The 21230-nt window shown below is 49.6% G+C and overlaps 1 protein-coding gene across 1 annotated transcript in view; it reads right to left on the bottom strand.

Moving 5' to 3' along the window:
• Nucleotides 1-7772: 7772 nt before the first annotated feature.
• Nucleotides 7773-21230, bottom strand: part of Scgn (secretagogin, EF-hand calcium binding protein) — a 34107-nt gene continuing 20649 nt past the window's right edge. Inside the window, exons 7-11 of the mRNA XM_027948059.2 lie at nucleotides 18648-18703; nucleotides 14656-14701; nucleotides 14375-14434; nucleotides 12933-13001; nucleotides 7773-7901 (exon numbers count right to left, since the gene is read on the bottom strand). Coding sequence (XP_027803860.2) covers nucleotides 7773-7901; nucleotides 12933-13001; nucleotides 14375-14434; nucleotides 14656-14701; nucleotides 18648-18703 — 360 coding nt within the window. The remainder of the gene's footprint in view (nucleotides 7902-12932; nucleotides 13002-14374; nucleotides 14435-14655; nucleotides 14702-18647; nucleotides 18704-21230) is intronic.

The raw sequence follows: 21230 nt of genomic DNA, 5'->3' as shown, positions 1-21230 counted from the left end.
AAGGAGGCTGATTCATAGTGGGGTAGGGAGAGGGAGCATGGGAGGAATAGAGGAACTCTAGATATGCAGAGGGATGGGAGGGGAAGGGAGGGGACAGGGGGTTGTTAATGATGGTGGAATGTGATGATCATTCTTATCCAAAGTACGTGTATGAAGACACGAATTGGTGTGAATCTACTGTGTGTACAACCAAGAGATATGAAAAATTGAGCTCTATATATGTAAAAGAATTGTAATGCATTCCGCTGTCATATATTTAAAAAAACTCAAAAAAATAGAAACATGGAAAGAATTTAGCAATAGCCCATTACAGACATACAAATGTACCAAAAAGAAATTCACCTGTATGTATATGCAGAAAATTCCCATCAAAAATAAATAAATAATAAAGGAGTAACAGAAGATCAATAGAGGAGAGGAGAGAGAATGGGGAGGGAGGAGGGAAGGGAAAGGGAGAATGGGATCGGAATCAAATTCCTTGTGTCTCTCATCTTGTGAAAATAAACCCAAATAAGATGTACAATATCAATGCTCTAATTTTAAAAAAAAAGGGTGGGGTGGATTTGGACCCAGAGACTCACATGCACATGGGGACCCAGGTGAAGGCGAGGAGAGAGATGGGTGATGCTTCCACCACCCAGGGATTGCCAAGATCACCAGGAGAGAGACCCCGAACAGATCCCCCCTCCTGGGGACAGATCCCCCTTTCCACCTCGGGAGGAAACGGCTCTGAGGACACCTTAGTCCCAAACTTCTAGCCCCCAGGACCACGAAACAATCCACTTCAGTTGCTTAAACCAACTGGTTTGTGGGTTGTGTTACTTTGATTCTGGGAACCAGAGACTGCTCCACAGCTGGGACGGAGTCCAGCCCTCTGTCTGTCTGGGCTGTTTTCTCTGTAGACCAGCTGTGTCCACGTGACCACTTCCATCTGGACAGTCAGGGATGGGCTCCTGGAAGAGGTGACGCGTGTCCATGTATGGAGAGTGGGAAGAGGGGTCACACAAGCCGAGCTGGAACACAGGACCCCTATAAGGAAGCCCCTGGTTAACACCCATATTCCCCAAGTGGATTTTAAGGCTGCGGGGGATAAAATCCACAGCCACTAGCAAGCCCTTTAAGGTTTCTGTGAACTTGGATGGGCCAGTAACCAAAGGTCAGGCTTCCATAAACGCAAGAGCTGTCCTTGGCTGGCTGGTCAGGGCGCAGTGGATGTGGCGGAGGGAACAGTGAATAGAACAGATCAAGCAGCCCCTCTCTCCCGGACCACCTGAACCTCTGGGCATGAGCAGCACCTGGGTCTAGAAGACAGAGTACCCAGTGAAGGTAACTTCAGAAAGGAAGTTTTCCTGTTCAAGACAGCAAAAAGGAAAAAGAGATCCAGCAAATATTCAAGGGACTAGTAAAACTGAGCATGATTTTGATTGAATTGACCCATGGGATCATCCAGCCCACTTGATTCCTTAAAAGAGCTCTACAGTGACCTTCAGAAGCCCAGAAAACGCAGGGGAAAGCAGAGGTGGAGAGACAGAGCCGCCAGCTTCAGGCTCAGCTCACAGGGGCTGGTGCTGAGCCTCCACATCTGTTAAAGGCCATGCTCAACCCTGGAGCGTGCAGACGGGGCCTGCCAGCCCCCTGGTGACAGCGTGGCCATCTAATTGCAGGCTGCCCTCTTTCCCAGCCCTGTCGACTCACCAGATGCTGCCTCTTCCACCTCTGGCTGCGCGTGGAGTTCCAGATGCATAATCCTGACACTGAGAACGCCTCTCAGATCCTGGCTCAGCAGAGCCCTATCATTAGCCACAGGAACACTCGCCTGCACATCAGTACAACTGTCAGGAGGTCATGGAGGCTGACTCAGCGTGACTCAGAGTTATAACAGAGGCACCAGCGTGTGCACCCAGCGAGGGCTTCCACAGAACTGCCCTTCCTCCCGCCCCAGCCACCACACCACCACACCTCTCCCTCCACGTTTCTGCCATGGGTTCGCAAAACAAAGAGGAGAGAAGAGCCTGACTCCATACGGCCAGGTGAAGATGGGCATTAGATTTAGATGGAGGAAGAAAGCAAAGTCGCAAAACAGGGCGTCATAGCTCACTGGGGCCCATCACTGAAGGGCCGGCTCTCACTGCAGGCTGCGCCTGAGCCACCTGAGCCGTTTGTACCCAGAGAAGGTGAAGCGGAGGATGCGGGTGCGCTGGAGCCCGCTTCCTCTCCATGTGTGTGGGACACACGGAGCCTGGATGTGACCTCCATGTGAAGCCAAGTCCTGCTGCTCGCTAGAGTTCTGCCCTGGAGCCACATCCAACCCCAGTGCTTGGGACCCAAAGAACTCTCTTGCTGATTCCAGCCAGGGGAATGCTTTTCTTACTGGGCTCCAGCTTGATCTCCTGCTTCTCCAAGATCCTCTGCTTTCCCCTCTAAATCCTTTTCCCTCTTCTCTGTCTTGTCCACCAACATCCAAGTTCTTAGACTTTCAAAAGACTTGTAGGCCAGAGCCTGTAGCTTTCCTAGGGTATGAAAATGGTCATTTGGTGATTAGCAGGAAAGACACTAGAAAATGCAAAGTTGCCTTCACTAATTAAAATTTCAAAATTGATAGCTGGCTCCGAAGGTAAACCCATGGCGCTGAGGTGAAAATCGGTAATACTGATCCTTACTCAATATTTGGTGTTTTTGTTCATTGTGAGTTTTGCACACTGTGACTTACTTAAATATTGCACAAAGGTAGGAGTGCTTTTCTTGATTAATGCTTTTATGTCATGTCCCCTTAGATTTTGCTTCTGGGGCAAGTACTCACTGGCTCCCAGCTGGCAGCCTCTACGTGCTCAACAAAGGATCACACAATTACCACCTGGACTAAAGGAAAGCAAGATCCAAGCTTCTGTCAAAGCTCCCTGGAACCCTGCTCAGGCCCAGAGGAGAGAAAGTCCCCTGTTCCACCTAAAGTCTCCTAACAGAGCACCCTAGAAAAGAAATGTTCTCTCTGCTTCACAACTGAATGTGTCTCCTGCTTTATCTCCCAGATTTTCTGATTCATAAAAGAGAAATGATTTGAAGCCTCACCACAGCCCTCTCTGTTCACAGCTCAGCTCCTGCTTCGGCACCAGGCTCGGCTGTTTCCTGAAGCTCAAGGCCAGGTACAGTCCAGCTGTCCCTTGGTTCCTGCCCTGAATGAGGCCCCATGGGGAGGTGGAAAGGTTCACTGCTCTTCTGTGTTTAAGAGCAGGACACACTAGAGAGAGGAAGCGACCAAGAGCAGAACAAGTCCTGCAGTGGCCCCAGAGTGAAGCCAGGGCTCAGCCCATGTGAACGTCGGATGCACAGACCCGAGGGACCTCTGGACACTGCAAGGGGGTGCTTGAAGGGTGAGGTGCGGACATGGAGTAGGGGTGAGAGACTGTGCCGAGCCTCATTCCTCTTTCCACCATGACCAGCCCCCCTGCCTGTCGTGGGTAGAGCTTTGTATTTCATAAAAGCATTTTCACACACAGTCGCCCCTTCACTCCTACGACCTCCTCACCAACCACGAAGTAGTACTATAATTGCTATTTCTGTGTATTACAGGAGGAAACCGAGGTCACACGGGTTGTGCATGGGAGCAACACGGAGCAGCGGCGTGGGATCGAGGACAGCCGGGTGGTGGTTTCCTTGTTCAGATGTGCTTCTTCTCGTGGACTTAGGCTTTCCCTTAGTACAGGTTCTTCCTGACCTGAAATGCGCTGCAGCATCTATAGTACTGGGTGCACGTTTTTGTCCAAATGGCCTGCGTCTGCCCTGATACTGCACATGGCCATATTCACAGAACCCATTGAGCATTTTGACTCATAAAAGCAACTTTGAGCTTCAAACTGTCTTTGGTCGCTAGTTACTGGTAAGTCATAATATCTGCCGTTTCAGTGCGAAAGGAAACGTTTCCCCTCACTCTTCCATCAGAGCAGATGCTTCCATGCGCTAAGGCTGGCACTCTGCTAACGTCCAAGCTGTTGTTTTAATTAATAATGGCATTTAACTGTTCTACAAACAACCAGAAGTGAGAGAAGGGGGGAATGGAGAAATACCATAGCTATCTTTTGTCATTTTGTCAGTAATTTTTTCTTCCTGAAAAGTATCATCATCATCATCACTGTTATCATTATTTAAGCAAATGAAGGGAGGGAAAATTGTTTTGTAATTCTGACTTAGCTGGAATCAAAACCGCAGAGGATTTCTCCAGACATACCCTGACTTCTTCATGTGCTTGAGGACTGCTGATAAAATTCTCCGGGCCTGGGGAGGAGTCGCCCAATGCCTCCCACCGGGGCTTTCCTGGAAGTCGGTGTTCTTATTTTGCAGATGAGGAAGTGATGTCTGGAGATGAGCTGATGCTTTCCAGCTAAACAGCCAGGGAGTCAGAACTAGGTCCGACTACAGGTGGCCAGCCTCCCGGGGGCTCTTCCCACTGGGCACGGTGTGGAGACGCACGCTGGCGTAGGAGCAGAGCTGGCCAGCTGCAGTCACTAGCCACAGCCCACAACAGGTTTCCAAATCTTGCTGGAGCTTCCCACCTGTGGAGGGATGGACTCACACAGAGAACACAAGAGCACAAGAACTGGAATTGAGATGCTATTAATTAAAGGGTGATAGGAATCGGGAGGAAAATGGCAATGGAGGGTGCGGGAGCAGGCTCTGCTGGGAGGGAGGGTGCAGCTGGCCAGCAATCAAGAGGACAGCAGCCAGCAGTCGTCCTAGAGCACGGGAGGAAACAGAGCCCGGAGACCTGGTGTCCAGGGAAGGTTCAGTCAGGCTGGCCCAGGAGGAGAAGACCCGGGGGGGGGGGGGGGTGGAAGCAGGCTTTTTCCGTCAGATGGAAACGTGGGCCACGTGAAGCTCTTCCTGGAAGTGCCCATGACCCTGAGTGTCCTCAGCCCAACAAAGCATCAGTAAGCTGGATGCCTGCTGCTGGGAAGACCTGCGTGCGCCCTGAGGAACCCAGACCCAGGTGAGTTGAAGCCGAGCCTCATCGAGCCAGGCCTCTGAGGCTGCTTGTCTCCCCGTCTTGTCTGGGTGCGGCCCAGAGGTCTGTGATTTCTGCGAGAGATCACTGCTCGGGTGGAACGACCCAGCTCTTTCTACCTGAAGATCTTCCCCCACCCTCACTTCGGGTGCTTGGAAGGGCTTTGCTGGACTGGACAGTGAGTCTCAGCCACGTGCCACCTGTGAGCCTTGGGGGCTGCCCTCCGTGGATCTGGACGGTTATCCCTGAAAGAAAACCTCCCCCCAGCCACCCCTACCTGCATTGCCTGCAGCAAGGAGGGAGAGGGGCCAGCTAGAGGTCAGTGCGGCCATGGCGGAGTGAGACCCTCAAGATCCTCCAGTGTAGCCGAAGTCAGGGAAGTGGGTCTTGTCCGGCCACTGGCCCAGCACTTATTTTGGGCAGCTCCAGAAAGAGCTGTGTTCAGGAGCAGCAGATGGAAACTGGAACTCTCATTCGTGGCTGGTGTGAGATGTCACAGCTCCGTGGAAAACGTGTGGCAGTTCCTCCAAATGATCAACAGAATGACTACGGGAACCAGCCGTCCCGCTGCTAGGTACACACACCAGAGCTGCAAAATGTGACCCTGGTACACACGTGCCAGCGTGTCCTGCAGCTTTAGTCACAATAACCGAAAGGTGGAAACAAACCAGATGTTCACCCACGATGAATGGGCAAACAAAACGTGGACCTTCCTCACCGTGGAATATCATCCAGCCATAAAAAGGAATGGAGTTCTGCTGTTGGCTGCCCGGGGAAGAATCACCAGCCCATCATGTGAGGGAGCCAGACACAAAGGGCAGTTGTCTGACGCAGTTGATCTGGAATGTCTCAGAAGGAAAGAAGATTCAAGAGAAGAGGATTAGGAGAGAAGGGGATTAGGGTGTCATTTAATGAGTAGAGATCCTATTGGGGGCAGTGAATAAGTTTTAGACATAAATAGTAGTGATGGTCGTATAAGATGGTGAGTGTAATTAATGCCACTGAATTTTACACTTAAAAAGTTGATTTTTAGAAGATACATATATTTTAGAAGATATATATATATATATATATATATATATATATATATATATATAAATGTAAGATATATAAAACCACAATTAAAAAGTTCAAAAAAATAGAAACAGAAGAATACATTTGTGACAAATAGAATAGAATTTATCATGCCAAGCATAAAAGGTGTCACAGTAAATAAATATAAAATAAACTCAACTGCAGTAAGACAATGAATCGTGTTATCAAGACCACAGGGAGGGGACCAGGAAGAGGGATCGCTGCTCTGCAGAGTGACGCGGCTTCCCGGACATGGACATTTTCCTTCTTGTGGGTTTGGCAGCACTGGCCCTGGAATGGACGTCTGTCCTTCCAAGGCTGTGTGTGGGGTCAACCACCCACCAGGGCAACGAGAAGAAGTGGCTGGCATGTCACCTGCCCCATGCTGCTTCCTGGACTCTCAGTTCTCGTGATGTGTGACCCCAGAATGAAGGATGCAGACTCGGGGCAATGTCCTGGGCTGCGGGGGATCCACAGCAAGGCCAAACCACTGTGGGGAGCCATGTTTCCTGACGGTGCATGAAACTAGCACGGGAAGAGGGCCTGGGCTCTGGACAGGAACCCACCGTGGTTTTTCTTATTACGCAGCTGCTTGAGTTACCTGGGAAACGTCTCCCCACTAACCTTCATGATCTGCGTGGGGAGGGAGGGGACCTGGGGTCAGAGAACAGGGTTAGACCAGGGTCCGATGACGGGGATCCCGTGAATGGCAGGGCTCTTAGTGATGAGGGGCTCGTAACGGGCCGTTCTAGCTGTGCCCAGGACGCTGCGTGAAGCCCGAGGTTCCTGGGCAGCCGGGACCAGGCAGGGATGTCGCCATGGGGAGTGAAGTGTTGAGAGAGAGGAAAGCAGGGTCCCCTCACAGCCATCTCTCCTCCCCTCTTCCCCCGGGGACCTCTCACGGGGACAAGTCTGAGCTCCAGAGTGAAGCGGCAGAGTTGCTGGGGGGCCAGAGCATGCACAGGGGCCCACGGGAAGAACCGGGCAGCAGAGAAGGCTCCGTGCTCCAGACTCACCAGGGACGCTGCTGGACGGCGGGGGTGGGGGGCAGGTGCTTGGGCCACCGGGGAGTCCTTCTCCAGGTTCCTATGTAGTCCTACTGCCTGGCCGGGCCTGCTCACCCAGCACGTGGGCACAAACCCAGGAAGCGCGTCCTGGTCTCCCCACCCAGTAAAGGCGATGCTTGGCAGCTTCCGCCTTCAGGCCCGCTCACTGGGGTCAGCAGGCTCCTTCAGGATGCTGCCCCTGACCCACCCCAGGTAAACAGGTGCTTCTGTCCACAACCCATCAGAGGAGCACTTCGAGGGCCGTGGCACAAAAGCAATGACCAGGACACCTTTGTTTTCAATTGCAGATTTATTTCACACAGAAATCTCTACATTGTGGGTGCCACACACTCGGCCGACTCAGCAGAAAGCCACAGGAAGAGAGCGGGAGATGACCGGCCTGAGGCCCAGCCATCCAGACCTGGGAGGGACGAGCAGAGCAGACCAGCAGGCTGGCCCAGGCTCCAGGGCAAAGCAACACCAGGCAGCACTGCACGGGGGCTTCTGGAGAGGAAGGAGGGCCTTCCCCACCCTCACCAAGAGCGCCACGGTGTCGGGGAGAAGTTTGCCCTGGGTCCCCAGCAGCAAAGCCCAGGGACAACTTCAACAGCAGGAGCACAGAGGGACACGCAGGCAAAGGTGGAGCTGGGTGAAGATCAGGGGCTGATTTTTAGCCCAAGACACAGAGCCAGCTCCGACTTCTGGATCTTTCCATCCTTGTTCACATCACAGTGACGCAAGAGAATCTCCCGGAACTTATCAAGGTCCACCCCGCTGATGCTGGGCTGCAGAGGACAAAAGGAGCAGGTCAACAAGCAAGGTCCACGGGGCAGCTCCACCCACAGTGTCCTCCCTGATCGCCCAGCCAGCACCCTCCGTCTGGGAGCTTCGGAGCCCAGAGTGTCCCCTCACCCGAGCCGGCACTGCTAGAGAAAAGTCCTCTCCAGTGGCTTCATTCCTCAGCCTGTCCCTCCAGGCAAAAGAAAATTAAAAAAAAAAAAAATAGAAAAAAGAAAAAGACTTGTATTTCTAAATGGCTTTCTCACGGGAAGTCTGTCTCATGAGCAATCATAATAAAGAGACTTTGCTGGAAGCAGAGAACTGGCATCACAGAATGCTCCTTCCTGGCCCGAGAGAGTGGAGCCATGTTCTGCTAACTCCCTGTGGGAGGCTTTGTGCCTCTGGTTGAAAGAAGGGCTGTGGAGGATGAAATCCAGTGCTTTACATTTCATGTTGAGCTAGGGACAGAGGTCTTACTCCAGAGGATGCGTGTCCACTAGGGAAAGCCTCAGCTCGAAGGTCTGAGAAGGTCAAGCAATGCTGGAACCCAGAGCTCTTCCCCAGGTGCGTGTTTCTCTTGGCCCTCACAGCAAGGCTGGGAGGGAGACAATCGCACCCCTTTTACAGATTGGGAGACAGAGGCTCAGGGAGAGCAAAGGTCCTGCCCGGCTGGAGGCTGGGCCTCATCCGTCACCCCCCGTCAGTTAAGAGCCCATTCCCCCGTGGCACTGTTCTCCTGCAGGACCGCTGTGGGGATGGCCAGGAATCTAAATTAAAAAGTCAGTGTCCAGAGAGAAGGGAGACCCAGCCCAGCAGAAGCCCAGCCAAGCCCTGGGTTTCCGCCGTGGTTTTGTGAAGAAGAGAGAAAAGCTCTGCCTGCAGGATTTGATGTTAGGGGTCCTGAGAAGAGCCCCCCACCTCATCCCTGCCCCCAAGTTTTCCTGGATGGGAGGACCTCTAAAATAAACCTCAGTAGGAGAGATTGGGGGGTTGGACTCTGGGGACTAGGGATCAAGAACTCCTGATCCTTAACCAGACGGCGCATGCAGACACGCCCACTTGCACTTTCCAGCAGGGTAAGTGACTGACACCCAAACTGTCCCTGATAGCAGGTTTTTAGTAGGGAGGAGGGGAGAGAACAGCAGAAACCAGGAGCCAGCTGGCAGAGCAGGAGGAACAGACCCACAGCTTGGGGAGGGCTTCAGGGGACATCAGGAGGACAAGGAGCCTGGGAGCAGATCATCTGGCCCACTTTACTCCTCTGTCAAAGGTGCCCTGTGAGACCCAGATGGGACCCTTGTCAAGAGGGTCTTGGTTGGGACACACAAGGGATGGTTCCCTGGGTATCAGTAAAAGACAGGGATACCAGTGTCCCCAGGAGATGGCTTGGCGTCCCCAAACAGCAACCTGCACTCAGGCCCCGTGTGGTGAGCTCCTTTGGGATGTTTGACTTTAGCTCCGTAAGTGACCTTATGACAGCTTTTCTATGGTCTATGGCACCCTGCCAGTGTCCTTTGGGCAAATCTTCACCTTTAGAAGACTCATGGGAGTCATTTACGTGATAGCCTGAATCAATTTGCAATGTATTAACCTCGTTAACCTCGTTCAAATTATTGTAAGTTTGATTTTCCTAATTGAAGGATATCAGGCTGGAGACATAGCTCAGAGGTAGAGCGCTGGCCCAGAGTGTGCGAGGCCCTGAGTGTGAGCCCCGGCACTGCCAATAAAAAAGAGAATCATAGACTTGTTTCCTGCCAAGATGCTACCTCCCTGAGGCAAGTGGAAGGTACCTCTGTGTGATTGGGTGGTGGGTGAGGACCCAGGGGACCTGTCCTTGGGCCTTTTGAGTTCTGTTTTAAAGCCGGGCATCCCACTGTGAGTCAGAGACTGGAATGCTACTGCTCAGAAGTCCACGGAGCAGCGGAGACCCTTCACCTGAGGCTGTTGGGACCCTGGTCTCAGCAAGTTGCCAACACGAGCCCACAGGGTTCCCGGCGTAGGGGCTCTACACACACTAATCCCACTTCAGAACAGCCCATGAGGCTGTGCCCACCTTCATCCCTACTGTGCAGAGGAGGGGACTAGCTCAGGGTTGTCCCCAGTCGTCACACTGAACCAGGATTCACACCCAGGCAGGCCCACAATCTTCCACAACTTTCCTCATCCACCCCATGAGGAAGCGGGGATGGATCTGGGATCACTGATTGAAGAAAGGCCATCTGACCCCTTGAATCCTGGGAAGTGGGGGACCATCGGGACCGGCCTCTTCCCCCACAGTAGGTGCACCATAATCAGATCAACGGAATCACTGATGACTCTGTCCTTCAGTGGCCTTCGTACATTTATCAGACCACTTCCCTTTCCTGTGCACTCCAATTCTCTAACATAAGGAGCACTCCTGCCAAACCAAGTGTCTACTGGCCCCCTAGTCCCCAGGTCCAACCCCCAGTGTCCACTGCTCCCCTAGTCCCCAGGGTCCAATGCCTCATCTCTACTGTTCCCCTAGTCCCCAGAGTCCAACCCCCCAGTGCCCAATGGTCCCCTAGTCCCCAGGGTCCAATGCTCCTCTAGTCCCCAGGTCCAACCCCCAGTGTCCACTGCTCCCCTACTCTCCAGGGTCCAACCCCCAGTGATGTATGGGTCACCTTTATAAACTAAACATGAAAGGCACATTCGTGCTCAGGGTAGCTCTTAGGGGAGGCGCATGTTAGACTCAGGCCTCTAGGTCGGGTGTCGTCCCCTCCTGCCAAACATCCCCCTGTCCACAGCAGGAGGGGACGATGATGTGGAAACACACTGAGTTCGGGGAGCCCCTCTGAGATTACAAACAGCCTCCTCATGAGGAGGGAGCTGAGGGGCTGCCGCTGGCCTGACGGATGCCCAGGAAGCCCAGAGCGGAGATCAGCAGCCCGGCCTGCCCAGCACAGGCTCATTCATCCTGCACACCCATCTCAGCCTTTCCCCCATGTGCTCTCATGTGGCCAACTGCAGCCATGCAGCTCCCCTGCACCCCATCTCGGCTTCTGTTCCTATAACTGTAACTGCTCTGTGAGCTACAAGTTTTCCCTTCTCTTTAATTCTCTCTGGGGGGAAAAAATGTCTCTTCTGTTTCTGAGTTGAGTTTTACTTCCACCTTTACCTTTGGATCTTTGGAAATTATTGCCAGACAGTGAGGACTCAAGGGCAGAATCACTGAAAATTATGAAGATTATCCAGGCTGAAAAGTGGTGATTTTTGAGAGGAAATATAGATATAGATATCTGGCCTTTCTTTTAGAAAAATCAGAAATATAGCAAAGGTCAAAAGCTATAACTAAAGCTATAAAAGCTAAGAGCTTCCAGATCAATTTGTGAGATCTTTATAACGGCTAATTTACTGATCTCTCAGTAATGGCTTAATATCCTAGATAACAGTGAAATAGCACAACATTATGCAGGTTTTCCTCTATAATCTTCATGTCAACCTTATGCAGGTGGGATCTATGGTGACTCCCATCTTCTGCATGAGGAAACTGAGGTTTGGAGATGCTAAATGACTTGCCAAGGTCACCTTGGGGGTCACGGCCTGGGACCCAGAACACTCAGCCTAGAACCTGAATCCCCAGCCTAGAGTCTCTCGACTACTCAACTCATTTCTTCCTTTATTTCCAATATTTTTCTACAATATGCAGAGAGTTTTACAGTCTCTGGAGCTCTCGAGAAATCCCCTCCTGAGTGTTAACTGTTCTCAAGCTCATAAACGTGCTCCAGAGATTCCAGCTGCTTTGTTCAAATGAGCCGATCGTTTTGGGAAGTCTGACTGTCACCCAGGGACTGTGACAGGTGTTTACATCATTCCTCGTCATCGTGAAAACTCGGGAATCAGATACTATTGCGCCTATTGTGTAAGATGAAGAGTCCGTTTTGGAGAGGGCACCCTCCAAGCCAGGCTCACAGGCCACGCATCCCATCAAAAGCAAATGAAAGCCCCAGCCTGGCCCTTCCTGGTGCATGCATCTTTAATGTCCCACCAGTGAGGACTTGGTTTCTGTCACATCATCTCTTAAACAGATAATGAGAAGAACGGGGTTTTCCTCTAGCAACCAAAGCAAAGGGAAATACCACACAAGGGCCCATCGGTAGCTCTGGTGGTGCAAGAGCCCTCAGTGTCACCACCAGGGAAAACAGGTCAAGGGGGAAAGAAGAGGACAGGGACCAGCCAGGCAGGACTGACAAGAGTCAGGCCTCACAGAAGGAGCCCAGTCATCCCGACTAACAGAAGAAAGAACGGCCTGGGCCCACTGAGTCCCAGGGAGTGAACTTCCTGGAGACTTGTGCAAAAATTGATTATCTGAACACTTTTCTGTTTCGAGTCTCCACAGTTTAAATAAGATGCAAAGAACTCTGGGGCTTCAAAAGTGATTGGTAATTGTTATTCTAATTTGTAGCTATCTGAACCAACAAGGATACATTGTATACCAAACAAACCTCAAAAAAAGGGCCTTGGGTTCAGAAATGCTGAATCCATTGTCTGCACAGTCCCTTGGAAAAGAAGGAGTTGGAAATTACCTGCTTATGCAGATTATGCAGCCAAGCAACCCTCTGGGACTCAAAAAAAAAAAAAAATGCTTGATAATTGCTAGGTATGAAAGAAAGCCCTTGGTGAAAAAAAAAAATTTACAATCCCAAATATGAGATTTGTCATATGAAATTAAATTTTGTTTCTATTTTAGTTATTCTAATAACCAAGTCTGGGGAGTTAGAAGTGATCTTCTGCAATTAAAAAATAAAATAGTAAAATATACAGTAATACTGAGTTATTTTGGTAAAGCAAAAAGATGTTTCTATAATAACTTCATGTGAGTTGAATTTAATCTTAAGAAAGTGAGGAGGTCTCTTGAGTTTCACAGACTCTTAAAGATTCTCAAATAGACTACATCTCTAGAGTTTTCTCTCTGGCATTAACCTTCTGTCTCACCCCCACAGTGAAAGACGGAATCAATCAAAACAGCAACCCCGTCCCTGACAGGATCCGCCCCCACAGCCTTGGGACATCACCTGGACCAGCTCCATCATGTCTTTGACAAAACCATCCACCTCGGGGCCTTCCAGGGCTCCAGTTTTACTCTGAAAGATAAAAAGATCCAATCACCCAACAGCATTTTCTTAAGTTAAAAGGTTCAAGAATAAAGTGGGTGAGGAGACCAAGTGGGTGTTCCTCTGCAGCCATAAACTAATCTAGAAATGGCCTGATCCAACATATGTCCTTCCTGTGGAACGTGATGTTCCCATGCACTGGAGGAATTCCCTACAGACAGTTCCCTGTCACCACGTGAGAAGCAGCAGGTCTGGGTCCCTGAGCTCCTGAAAATAGCATCCGTGTGAAATTCACTGGCTGCTTCTCTTCCAAACTCCAATCTTCAATTCAGACTGCTGCAACTGCACACCCTATTGACCCTTTGAAGGATAGGTTGACATTTTAAGATTTCATTTTATGACTGAGCAATGGCTTGGTCATTAGGGAAACACAGAGAGTAAATCAGGGGAGCCTATACGGAGTGAACACATTATAATTGTCAGTTGATCTATAGATAAGACTATTTTTTCCTACCCTTTTTATAACTCATATAAACATGGATGTCTATGAAATATAAAACATTAAAATATCTGTTCTCTAACATCCCAGCGATAGCAAAGTGTCCATTCTTTTCACATTTCCTTAATCCTGAGCTTCTAATATACGATTTTGGAAATTCCATGTCTTAGCGTATTTTCCAAGCACTATAAACATGGCGACTGCATTAGGTAGGAAGTACATTGTCTTTACCCTCTACCTTTACAGAGAACAGAACACGGCTCCTGGAGGCCGATGAGGTGAGAAACCCGCCCCAGATCACCGTCCGCTAAGCCCTAAGGTGACTGGGACCCTGGCAGCCTCGGCCTTGACCCTGAAGCTCTTCCTCTCAGAACAGAACACAGACATCCAGCCGGGTTGGTTCCGGGGGATGCTGCCTGCGCCTTCCCGGTTTGCTGTTTGCCTTCTTCCTTCTCTGTCATCCTGCTTGTCCTCAAGAAGGCCATCTCCTAACTGCACCTGGCGCGTTAGACTGCTTTTCTCTCCCGGAAATATGACCACACAGTTGGTCCTGGAGACAGAAACGCTCTTATGGCCAAGTAGGTGCAGCCTTGCCTCCATTTCCTGGGGTTGGACATGGGGAGGTTTGTTGGTATGTTTTTATGAGCAAATGATTATAAATGGACTTTTAGTCACACATAAAGGAGAAACTTTCTTAATTTTGATAGAAGGAAAAAAAAAGGCATGTGGTTTCATCCCCCTCCAACTGTAAACATTTATACTTAGCTCTTGGACATCCCTAGAGGAGCAGCAGGTACCCCTGGCCGCAGAACACGCGTGCCGGATTGCCACTGGCCACATGAGTTCAGGAATGTGGGTAGGATGTGCCCACACGGAGGCCATCGCAGCTCAGGGAGACACTTACGACGTCATAGTGGGCGAAGATTTTCTCAAAGTCCCTCTTCCTCTCCTCCGTGGAGCAGGCCTGGGGTGGAGAGAGCATCCAGTCAGTCCAGCCTGGTCCTCCTGGTCCTGGGCACCTCTACAAACCTCCAATAGTGACCCTCAAGGTCACTGATTCCACTCTGAGCCTCGCCGGCGTCTAAGTAAGCTAAAAGAAGGACCAACGCCTGCCTCCCCTCCTCTCTCCCTCCCCAAGGCGCAGAGGAACAAGGGCACAACCCATCTAGGGAACGGCATACTCACGTCCATTTTAAATTGCAGAAGGAAGTTTTCCTGGAGAGCCAGGATTCTAAGGGGGAAAAATAAAATAAAATCCACATGAAGCTCCATCAGCTCTCACTCTTTCCACACCTCTGACATGAGGAACGACTCCGCGGCTTCCCGGGAAGCCAGCAGAACAGCGCGGTGCTGGGCCTTCAGGAATCCCGCCTCACGGGAACAGGCAAAGGGATGGACAGAGAGACCCATGGACGTCAGTACTGCCCTGGAGGGACTGTGGTGGGAAGGGCTGAGTGTGGGCTCATGAAAATCCTCTCTCCATAAAAGCAAAGAGAAAACTGGAAAGAAATAATTACATTTTCAAAACTCTGGAAAAGAACCAAATTCTTGTAGCAATCCAGGAAATGCTTATTCTAGAAAACACACACACAGAGGTTGATCTTGGTAAGATGGATGAATGGTGTGCACATAGCCCTCAGGAAACACTGGAAAACACACGGAAATGAGAGGCACCCGTCAGAAACATGAATCCACATGGAGAAACGACAAACTGACCGCCGCAGAGGTAACTACAGACACAAGTCAAAAAGCAGAAATGTGATTTTTGTGTGTGACTTTCTTTTTCTATCTCTTTTAAAAGACAGTTTCATAACGTCATAAGTAAAAAAAAAAATCTGAGAGCTTCATAAAGCAATAATTAAAAATCTATGAGCCAGGCACAATAGTGCATGCTTCTAGTCCCAGCTACTCAGGAGGCCGAAGCAGGAGGATCCCTTAAGGCCAGGAGTTTGAGGTAAGAGAGCAAGACTCTGTCTCAAAAAAACAAAACCTGTTGATAGGCACGTGATGTACATGATGTTTAGTGATGTAATTTGAATAACACAAAACAGTAGGGAGGGATTTGAAGAATAGATTTGAACTATATAGGAGCAAAGTTTCAGTAAAATCTTGAAATTAACTTAGTATTAATCCAAATTATGTTGTTCTAAATTTAGAGGTTAATTGTAATCTTATTCCCTGAGAGGAGGAATAACTCAAAAAATAACTTAAAAATGTATATGGTAAAAGAAATAATAAAGGAATTAAAATAGTATACTAGAAAATATCTATTCAACTTAAAGGAGACACACACGGAGGTGTAATAGAAAAACAAAAACATAACAGAGAAAACAAATAAAAAAGGCAAATATAAATACTATCTTATCAGGAATCAGATTAAATGTACGTGGATAAAATATTCCATTAAAAGCAGACATTAGCAGAATGAAGGGGAAAAGTCAAGCTATTTGTATTTGCAGATGACTCAATCTTATATGTAAAAAATCCAAAGTACAAAACAAGAAACTATCAAAGCTAATAAATAGCATAACAAGGGTGCAGGACACAAGATCTCCCCGTAAAATTCAAGGCACCTCTGTTCACTAGCATTGGGCAAAACCCATGGAACTAACGCCATTCCATCCAGACAGCAGCAGAAAGAACAAAACACTTGAACGTACACTTCACAACACAGACGCAGCCTCGAGACTGAAAAGAACAGAATATTTTGGAAAGAAATTAAAGAACACCCAAACAAAAGGCAAGAGAGCTCATGTTCCTCAATCAGAACACAGTACTGTTAAGATGACAGTGCTCCTCAAATTGAGATTCCAACAAAATCACAAAATCATCAGAATCTGACCTTATTTTTTTTTTTTTTTTGCAGAAATTGACAATCTGATCCTAAAATTCATCAGAACATGCAGAGGACCCAGAATAAGCAAAATCAACTTGAAAATAAGAACAAAATTGGAGGATCCCACTTTAGATCCTTGCTCCAAATCTATAGGAATTGAGATGGTGTGGAACTGGTGTTTCCATTGGGCAGTTTATCATAAAATTATAGAATTACCATATGAACCAAAATTCCACTCACAGGAATAAAATGAAGAAAATTAAGACGTGTATTCACACACAAGCTTGTACAGAAACACTGGTGGTTAGTGACACTCCTAATATCTAAAAAGAGGAAACACCCCAAATCATGGAGTAATGGATGGGAACATGGAGTGTGTACATACTGGAATATTAGTAGACCCTAAAAAGAAATGTAGATGGGATCATGCTACAAGTCAGAAGAGCCTTGGAAACGCTATGCCAAATGCCAGAAGGAGACCTGAAAGCCGTGCCCCGTGTGACTCCATCTGTCCTAAATGCCCAGGAGAGGCAAGCATTGCTGAAGGAGTGACGAGGCTTAGACTCTCCTTTGGGCTGGGTTGTCGCTCAGTGGTACAGCGGTTGCCTCACATGCATGAAGCCCTGGGTTCGGTCCTTAGCACCACATAAAAAAATTAATACATAAAAAATAAAATTAATTGATTAACTCCCCTTTCACCATGACTGCCATGTGTTGAAGGAATCTCTTGGACCTTGGCACTTTCCTCCCAGGACTGACTGTTTCCCGGCTGCCTGACCTCTTCTGGACAGGGGCCAGGCTTATGTTGGCCAAGAGAATCAGTGGGATGCGGGGGCAGAGTCAGGACTGCGGGCTGTGACCCCTGCTGCCCCAGGCCTTTGGGAGAAACGCTCTGATCCTCTGCATCCAGTGGCCAAATCAGGATGAGGGCCTGGGCAGTGGCAGGGAGGACACTCAGGCTGCCCCCAGCCCTGAGAGGCACAGAGAGAAGCCCATCCAGGTGCTGCGGCCGTGTCAGGGTCCTTAGAGGGGAGATTCTTCCAGGTGTGTTCCTCTTCCCAGATGTCCCTCAAAACAGGGCACAAGCAGCTACCAGGGAGAGACAGCTGCCCCAGGTGACATCTGCTAAGAGACAGAACTCTGCCCTGCTTGTGACATCCTCACGATATCTCCTCGTCTCTGAAAACCTGCCTACAGTCCCTGGAATCCTCCCTCCCAGCTGGCCAGAAGCTGCCCACTGCTGTGGCCATCCAGCCCGACCCTGGAACGCTGGTGTCATGGCTCCTGCCCGTAGGGTCGTGGTTACTCTGTGTATCTTGGATCTATGACTGTGACTCTAGCCATCTGCTCAGGGACCTACTGCACATTGTTTGGGCTCAGCTGGCCTTGACAGAACACGCGGCTGTGCTTTAACCGGGTTGTCCCCCACGTACAACTCCCGCAGGAGTGGACCCCCAACATCTGCGTTAGTGGTATTAGGAGGGTGGAAGCAATCCAACTCTGGTGTTTAGAGGTGAGGGTCTTTGGGAAGTGACTGGATTAGCTCAATTGAATGGCGCTCCCTTGATGGAATCCTGGTGGCACTATAAGAAGGAAAGAGTCCGCACAGACGTGGAGATCCACACACACGCCCACCACAATGTCACACGGTCAGGGGGACCCTGCCAGAGCTGGTAATGTGCTGTTTGGACCCCCAGCCTCCAAAACTGTGAGCTAAATAATCACTTTTCTTTATGAGGCAGCCTACCTCAAGTATTTCAACATAGCAATGAAAAGCAGCCTGATACACAAAGTGGCACCGACACATGTCATGTTCCCAGGCTCACAGCCAGCACTTTTGTAATCCGGTCACTTCTGCTCTTATCCTGTCCTCTTTCATGTCTACCCTTCAGGCACCGGATGTCCCACTGAGGACTCTCCAGCACTTGGGAACAGAGCACATAACTTGTCTGGCTCAGTTGTCAGCCGTGTCCTAGGCCAACTGTTCAACATTCCCAAAGCCAGGGAATGGATTCAAGATGATTTTTTTTTTTTTTTGGTCACAGCCCCAATGTGGGGCCATAAATGTCTGACCTTTGAGGACAGGATCTGCTCATGACCCGTCCATTCACAAAATTTCATGAAAATGTTACTCATTGTACATTTTTAGGGAAAGGGCTTTCATTATCTTCACAGAGGGATCTGTCACCCCCAAAGATTCAGAAACAGGGGTTTGTTTGTTAAGAAGCACATCATCTTCTGCCCTCCAGGTGACCTTTGACCCCCCATTTTGAAAGCATGTTGTCCTCAGACCCCTAGGAAGGTGTCTCTGAATCCGTGTCCTCACTTCCACACTACTCACCTTGCCAAGTCATTAAGATCCAACCGACCATCTTTATTTTTGTCAAAGATCTTCATCTGAAATACAGAAGGAAAAACGGTTGCAAGAAATACTTGTAACAGTTCATTCTGAAAGTCATCAAGTGCTTTTCTATTTCGCCCTTCTAATTACATATTTGCCTCTTTGGTGGGGAATCCCTCTGCCTGGGGGGAAATTCATCTTTGTTACAGACTGAGTTGTATCTCAGGTCTGTGTGGGATGGCTCAGAGCACTAGCCCCTGAGTGGGTTAATCTGTGTGGCATAACACACCCAGGTTCTCTGACTTCAGTGGCACAGGGGGGAGGGCTGGCAGGGGCTCCACGTCTGCACTCTGGGACTTGCAGGGGCTCTACGTCTGCACTCTGGGACTTGCAGGGGCTCCACGTCTGCACTCTGGGACTTGCAGGGGCTGTACCTCTGCATTCTGGGACCTGCAGGAGCTACTTTCTGGCAACACTCCCAGTTACCAAGGCAGAGAGACACAGAGAATGGCAAATCACTTGCTCATTAAGATTTCATTATCTGGAGCAGGTCTGCGGCCACACCTAACCTCATAGGGGCTGAGTGGTGTAGTCCTACCTGTGCTCAGGAGGAAAACTGCAGTTATTTGGTGGACAGCAGCAAGAACCACCAGTTTCCAACAGACAAAGTGGTACTGTGCCTGATGGTTAAAGCCTGAAACCTGGCTTCTTGGTTTGAGTCAGGGTTTTCTGAAATTATTTCACAGCAGCCACACAGCACACTGCTATGTTTGGATACAAGGTGTCCCCAAAAGCTCATGTGAGACAACACAAGAATATTCAGAGGCAAAATGATCAGGGAGGCATGACCTAATCAGTGGGTTGAACCACTGATTATTAATTGGGCAGTAATTGTAGGCAGGGAGGGTGTGGTGGAGGAAGTAGGTACTGGGGTGTCCCTTGGGGGTTTGTACTTGTCCCTGATGAACAGAGCTCTCTCTGCTTCCTGGCTGCCGTGTCCTGAGAGCTTTCCTCCTCCATGCCCTCCGCCACGATGCTCTGCCCCACTGGGCCCAGAGCTGTGGGGTCAGCCAGCCACAGAACCTCCGAAACCAGGAGTCAAAATGAACTTTTCCTCCTCTGCGTTGTCCTCATCATGCTTTCTGGTCACAGTGATGAAAAGCTGACTAACAGATCGATCAGCACCTCAGCCCAGGGGCTCCCGTCAGAGAGCGCCCTGTGGTGTGAGGAAATCCCAGCTTCCCAAAAGACGGAAGGAGCCAGCGCTGAGCCTCTCTCTGCTCAGAGAGACTCCACGGAGCCCATCTGCAGCATTAGGGCAGACACGCTGTGGACTCGAGCACTAGCGTCGGCACTTTCTGCGCTGACCACAGGTGGGAAGGCTGGTCAGTCGGACAGGACAGAGGAGACACGTGTGGCAGGTGCAAGTCGAAATGTGAGTGAATTTTCTGACTTCACAACATTTTAAAGCCACAGAAAGTCTCTAAACACAACAGTACGAGGAGGCGGCACAGGGAAAAAGAGACAGCGAGGTCATCTGCAAACACATCCAACAGAATTTTCCATTAAAAAATCCTTCCTCCCGCTCCAAGTCCAGTGCGTTTTGGTATTTGATTGGAAAGCCCAGGCTCCCAAAACTTGGGCACCAAAATGTACTTTACAGAATCTACTAAAGGCCCAGGGATTTCTTTATACATCTGTACATAGAACATGTCCAGGGGTGTCTCTTGAACACCATGCCCAGTAAAGTCCAGCAGTGACACCCTTTGCCAGAGTGAACACTGTCATTGTCACTCTGAGAGGCTCCATCTGAACAGAGAGCTGGATCAGCGGGAGCTTTCAGCCCGTGCTCGCTCGTAAGGACGAGGGCCCCACTCCTCAGGGAGCTAACCTAGACGGGGAAAGCCCCTTCACTTAAAATCGGACTGAGGAAGAGCGGACACCAAGTTCATGTCAATGAGGTTCAACATCAGAGAGCGGGCCGCGTGATCCACTTAAGAACCGGAGTTCTTTTGAAAACCACCTTCTGAACTTCTCACCCTGTGCGCACATGGGGGTGAATGGTACACGTACCCGGGGTCTGTCCTTCCCGTTTCCAAGGCCCTGACCTTGTGAGTTGAAGCATGTGATAAAGGGAGCCTGGGGCCAGCCCACCACAGGGGGACAACCAGACCCAGGGGAAACGTCAGGACTCTGCACTGTTCGGGTGAATTTTGAATTTGGCCTCTTTGTTTGGAACATAATAAGAGCTCTTAAGTTTTAGAGCTGTAATAATAGTGACCATTTGAGTTCTGATACATTATATGTCATTTCATTTCATGGTCACAACATCCTTCCAAGGTAAGAAATATCTGCCTGGCACAAATAGAAAAACCAAAGTTGAGAAAGGTTAAATTTGCTAAGAAATTGGCAAGATGCAAGTCTAAGCTCATCCATGGTTGGGAAGTGTCCCCTTGAGGGCCATGCGCTAAAGTCCTGGTCTCCAGCCTGTGATAATGTTGGCAGGGGTGGGGGGACTTTCAAGAGGTAGAGCCCAGTGGAAGGTCTTAGGTGACTGGGCGACTGCCAAAGGGACTCAGGACA

Source organism: Marmota flaviventris, chromosome 6 (genome assembly GCF_047511675.1).
Source record: "Marmota flaviventris isolate mMarFla1 chromosome 6, mMarFla1.hap1, whole genome shotgun sequence".
Taxonomy (NCBI): domain Eukaryota; kingdom Metazoa; phylum Chordata; class Mammalia; order Rodentia; family Sciuridae; genus Marmota; species Marmota flaviventris.
This window is presented reverse-complemented; position numbering and strand designations above follow the sequence as displayed.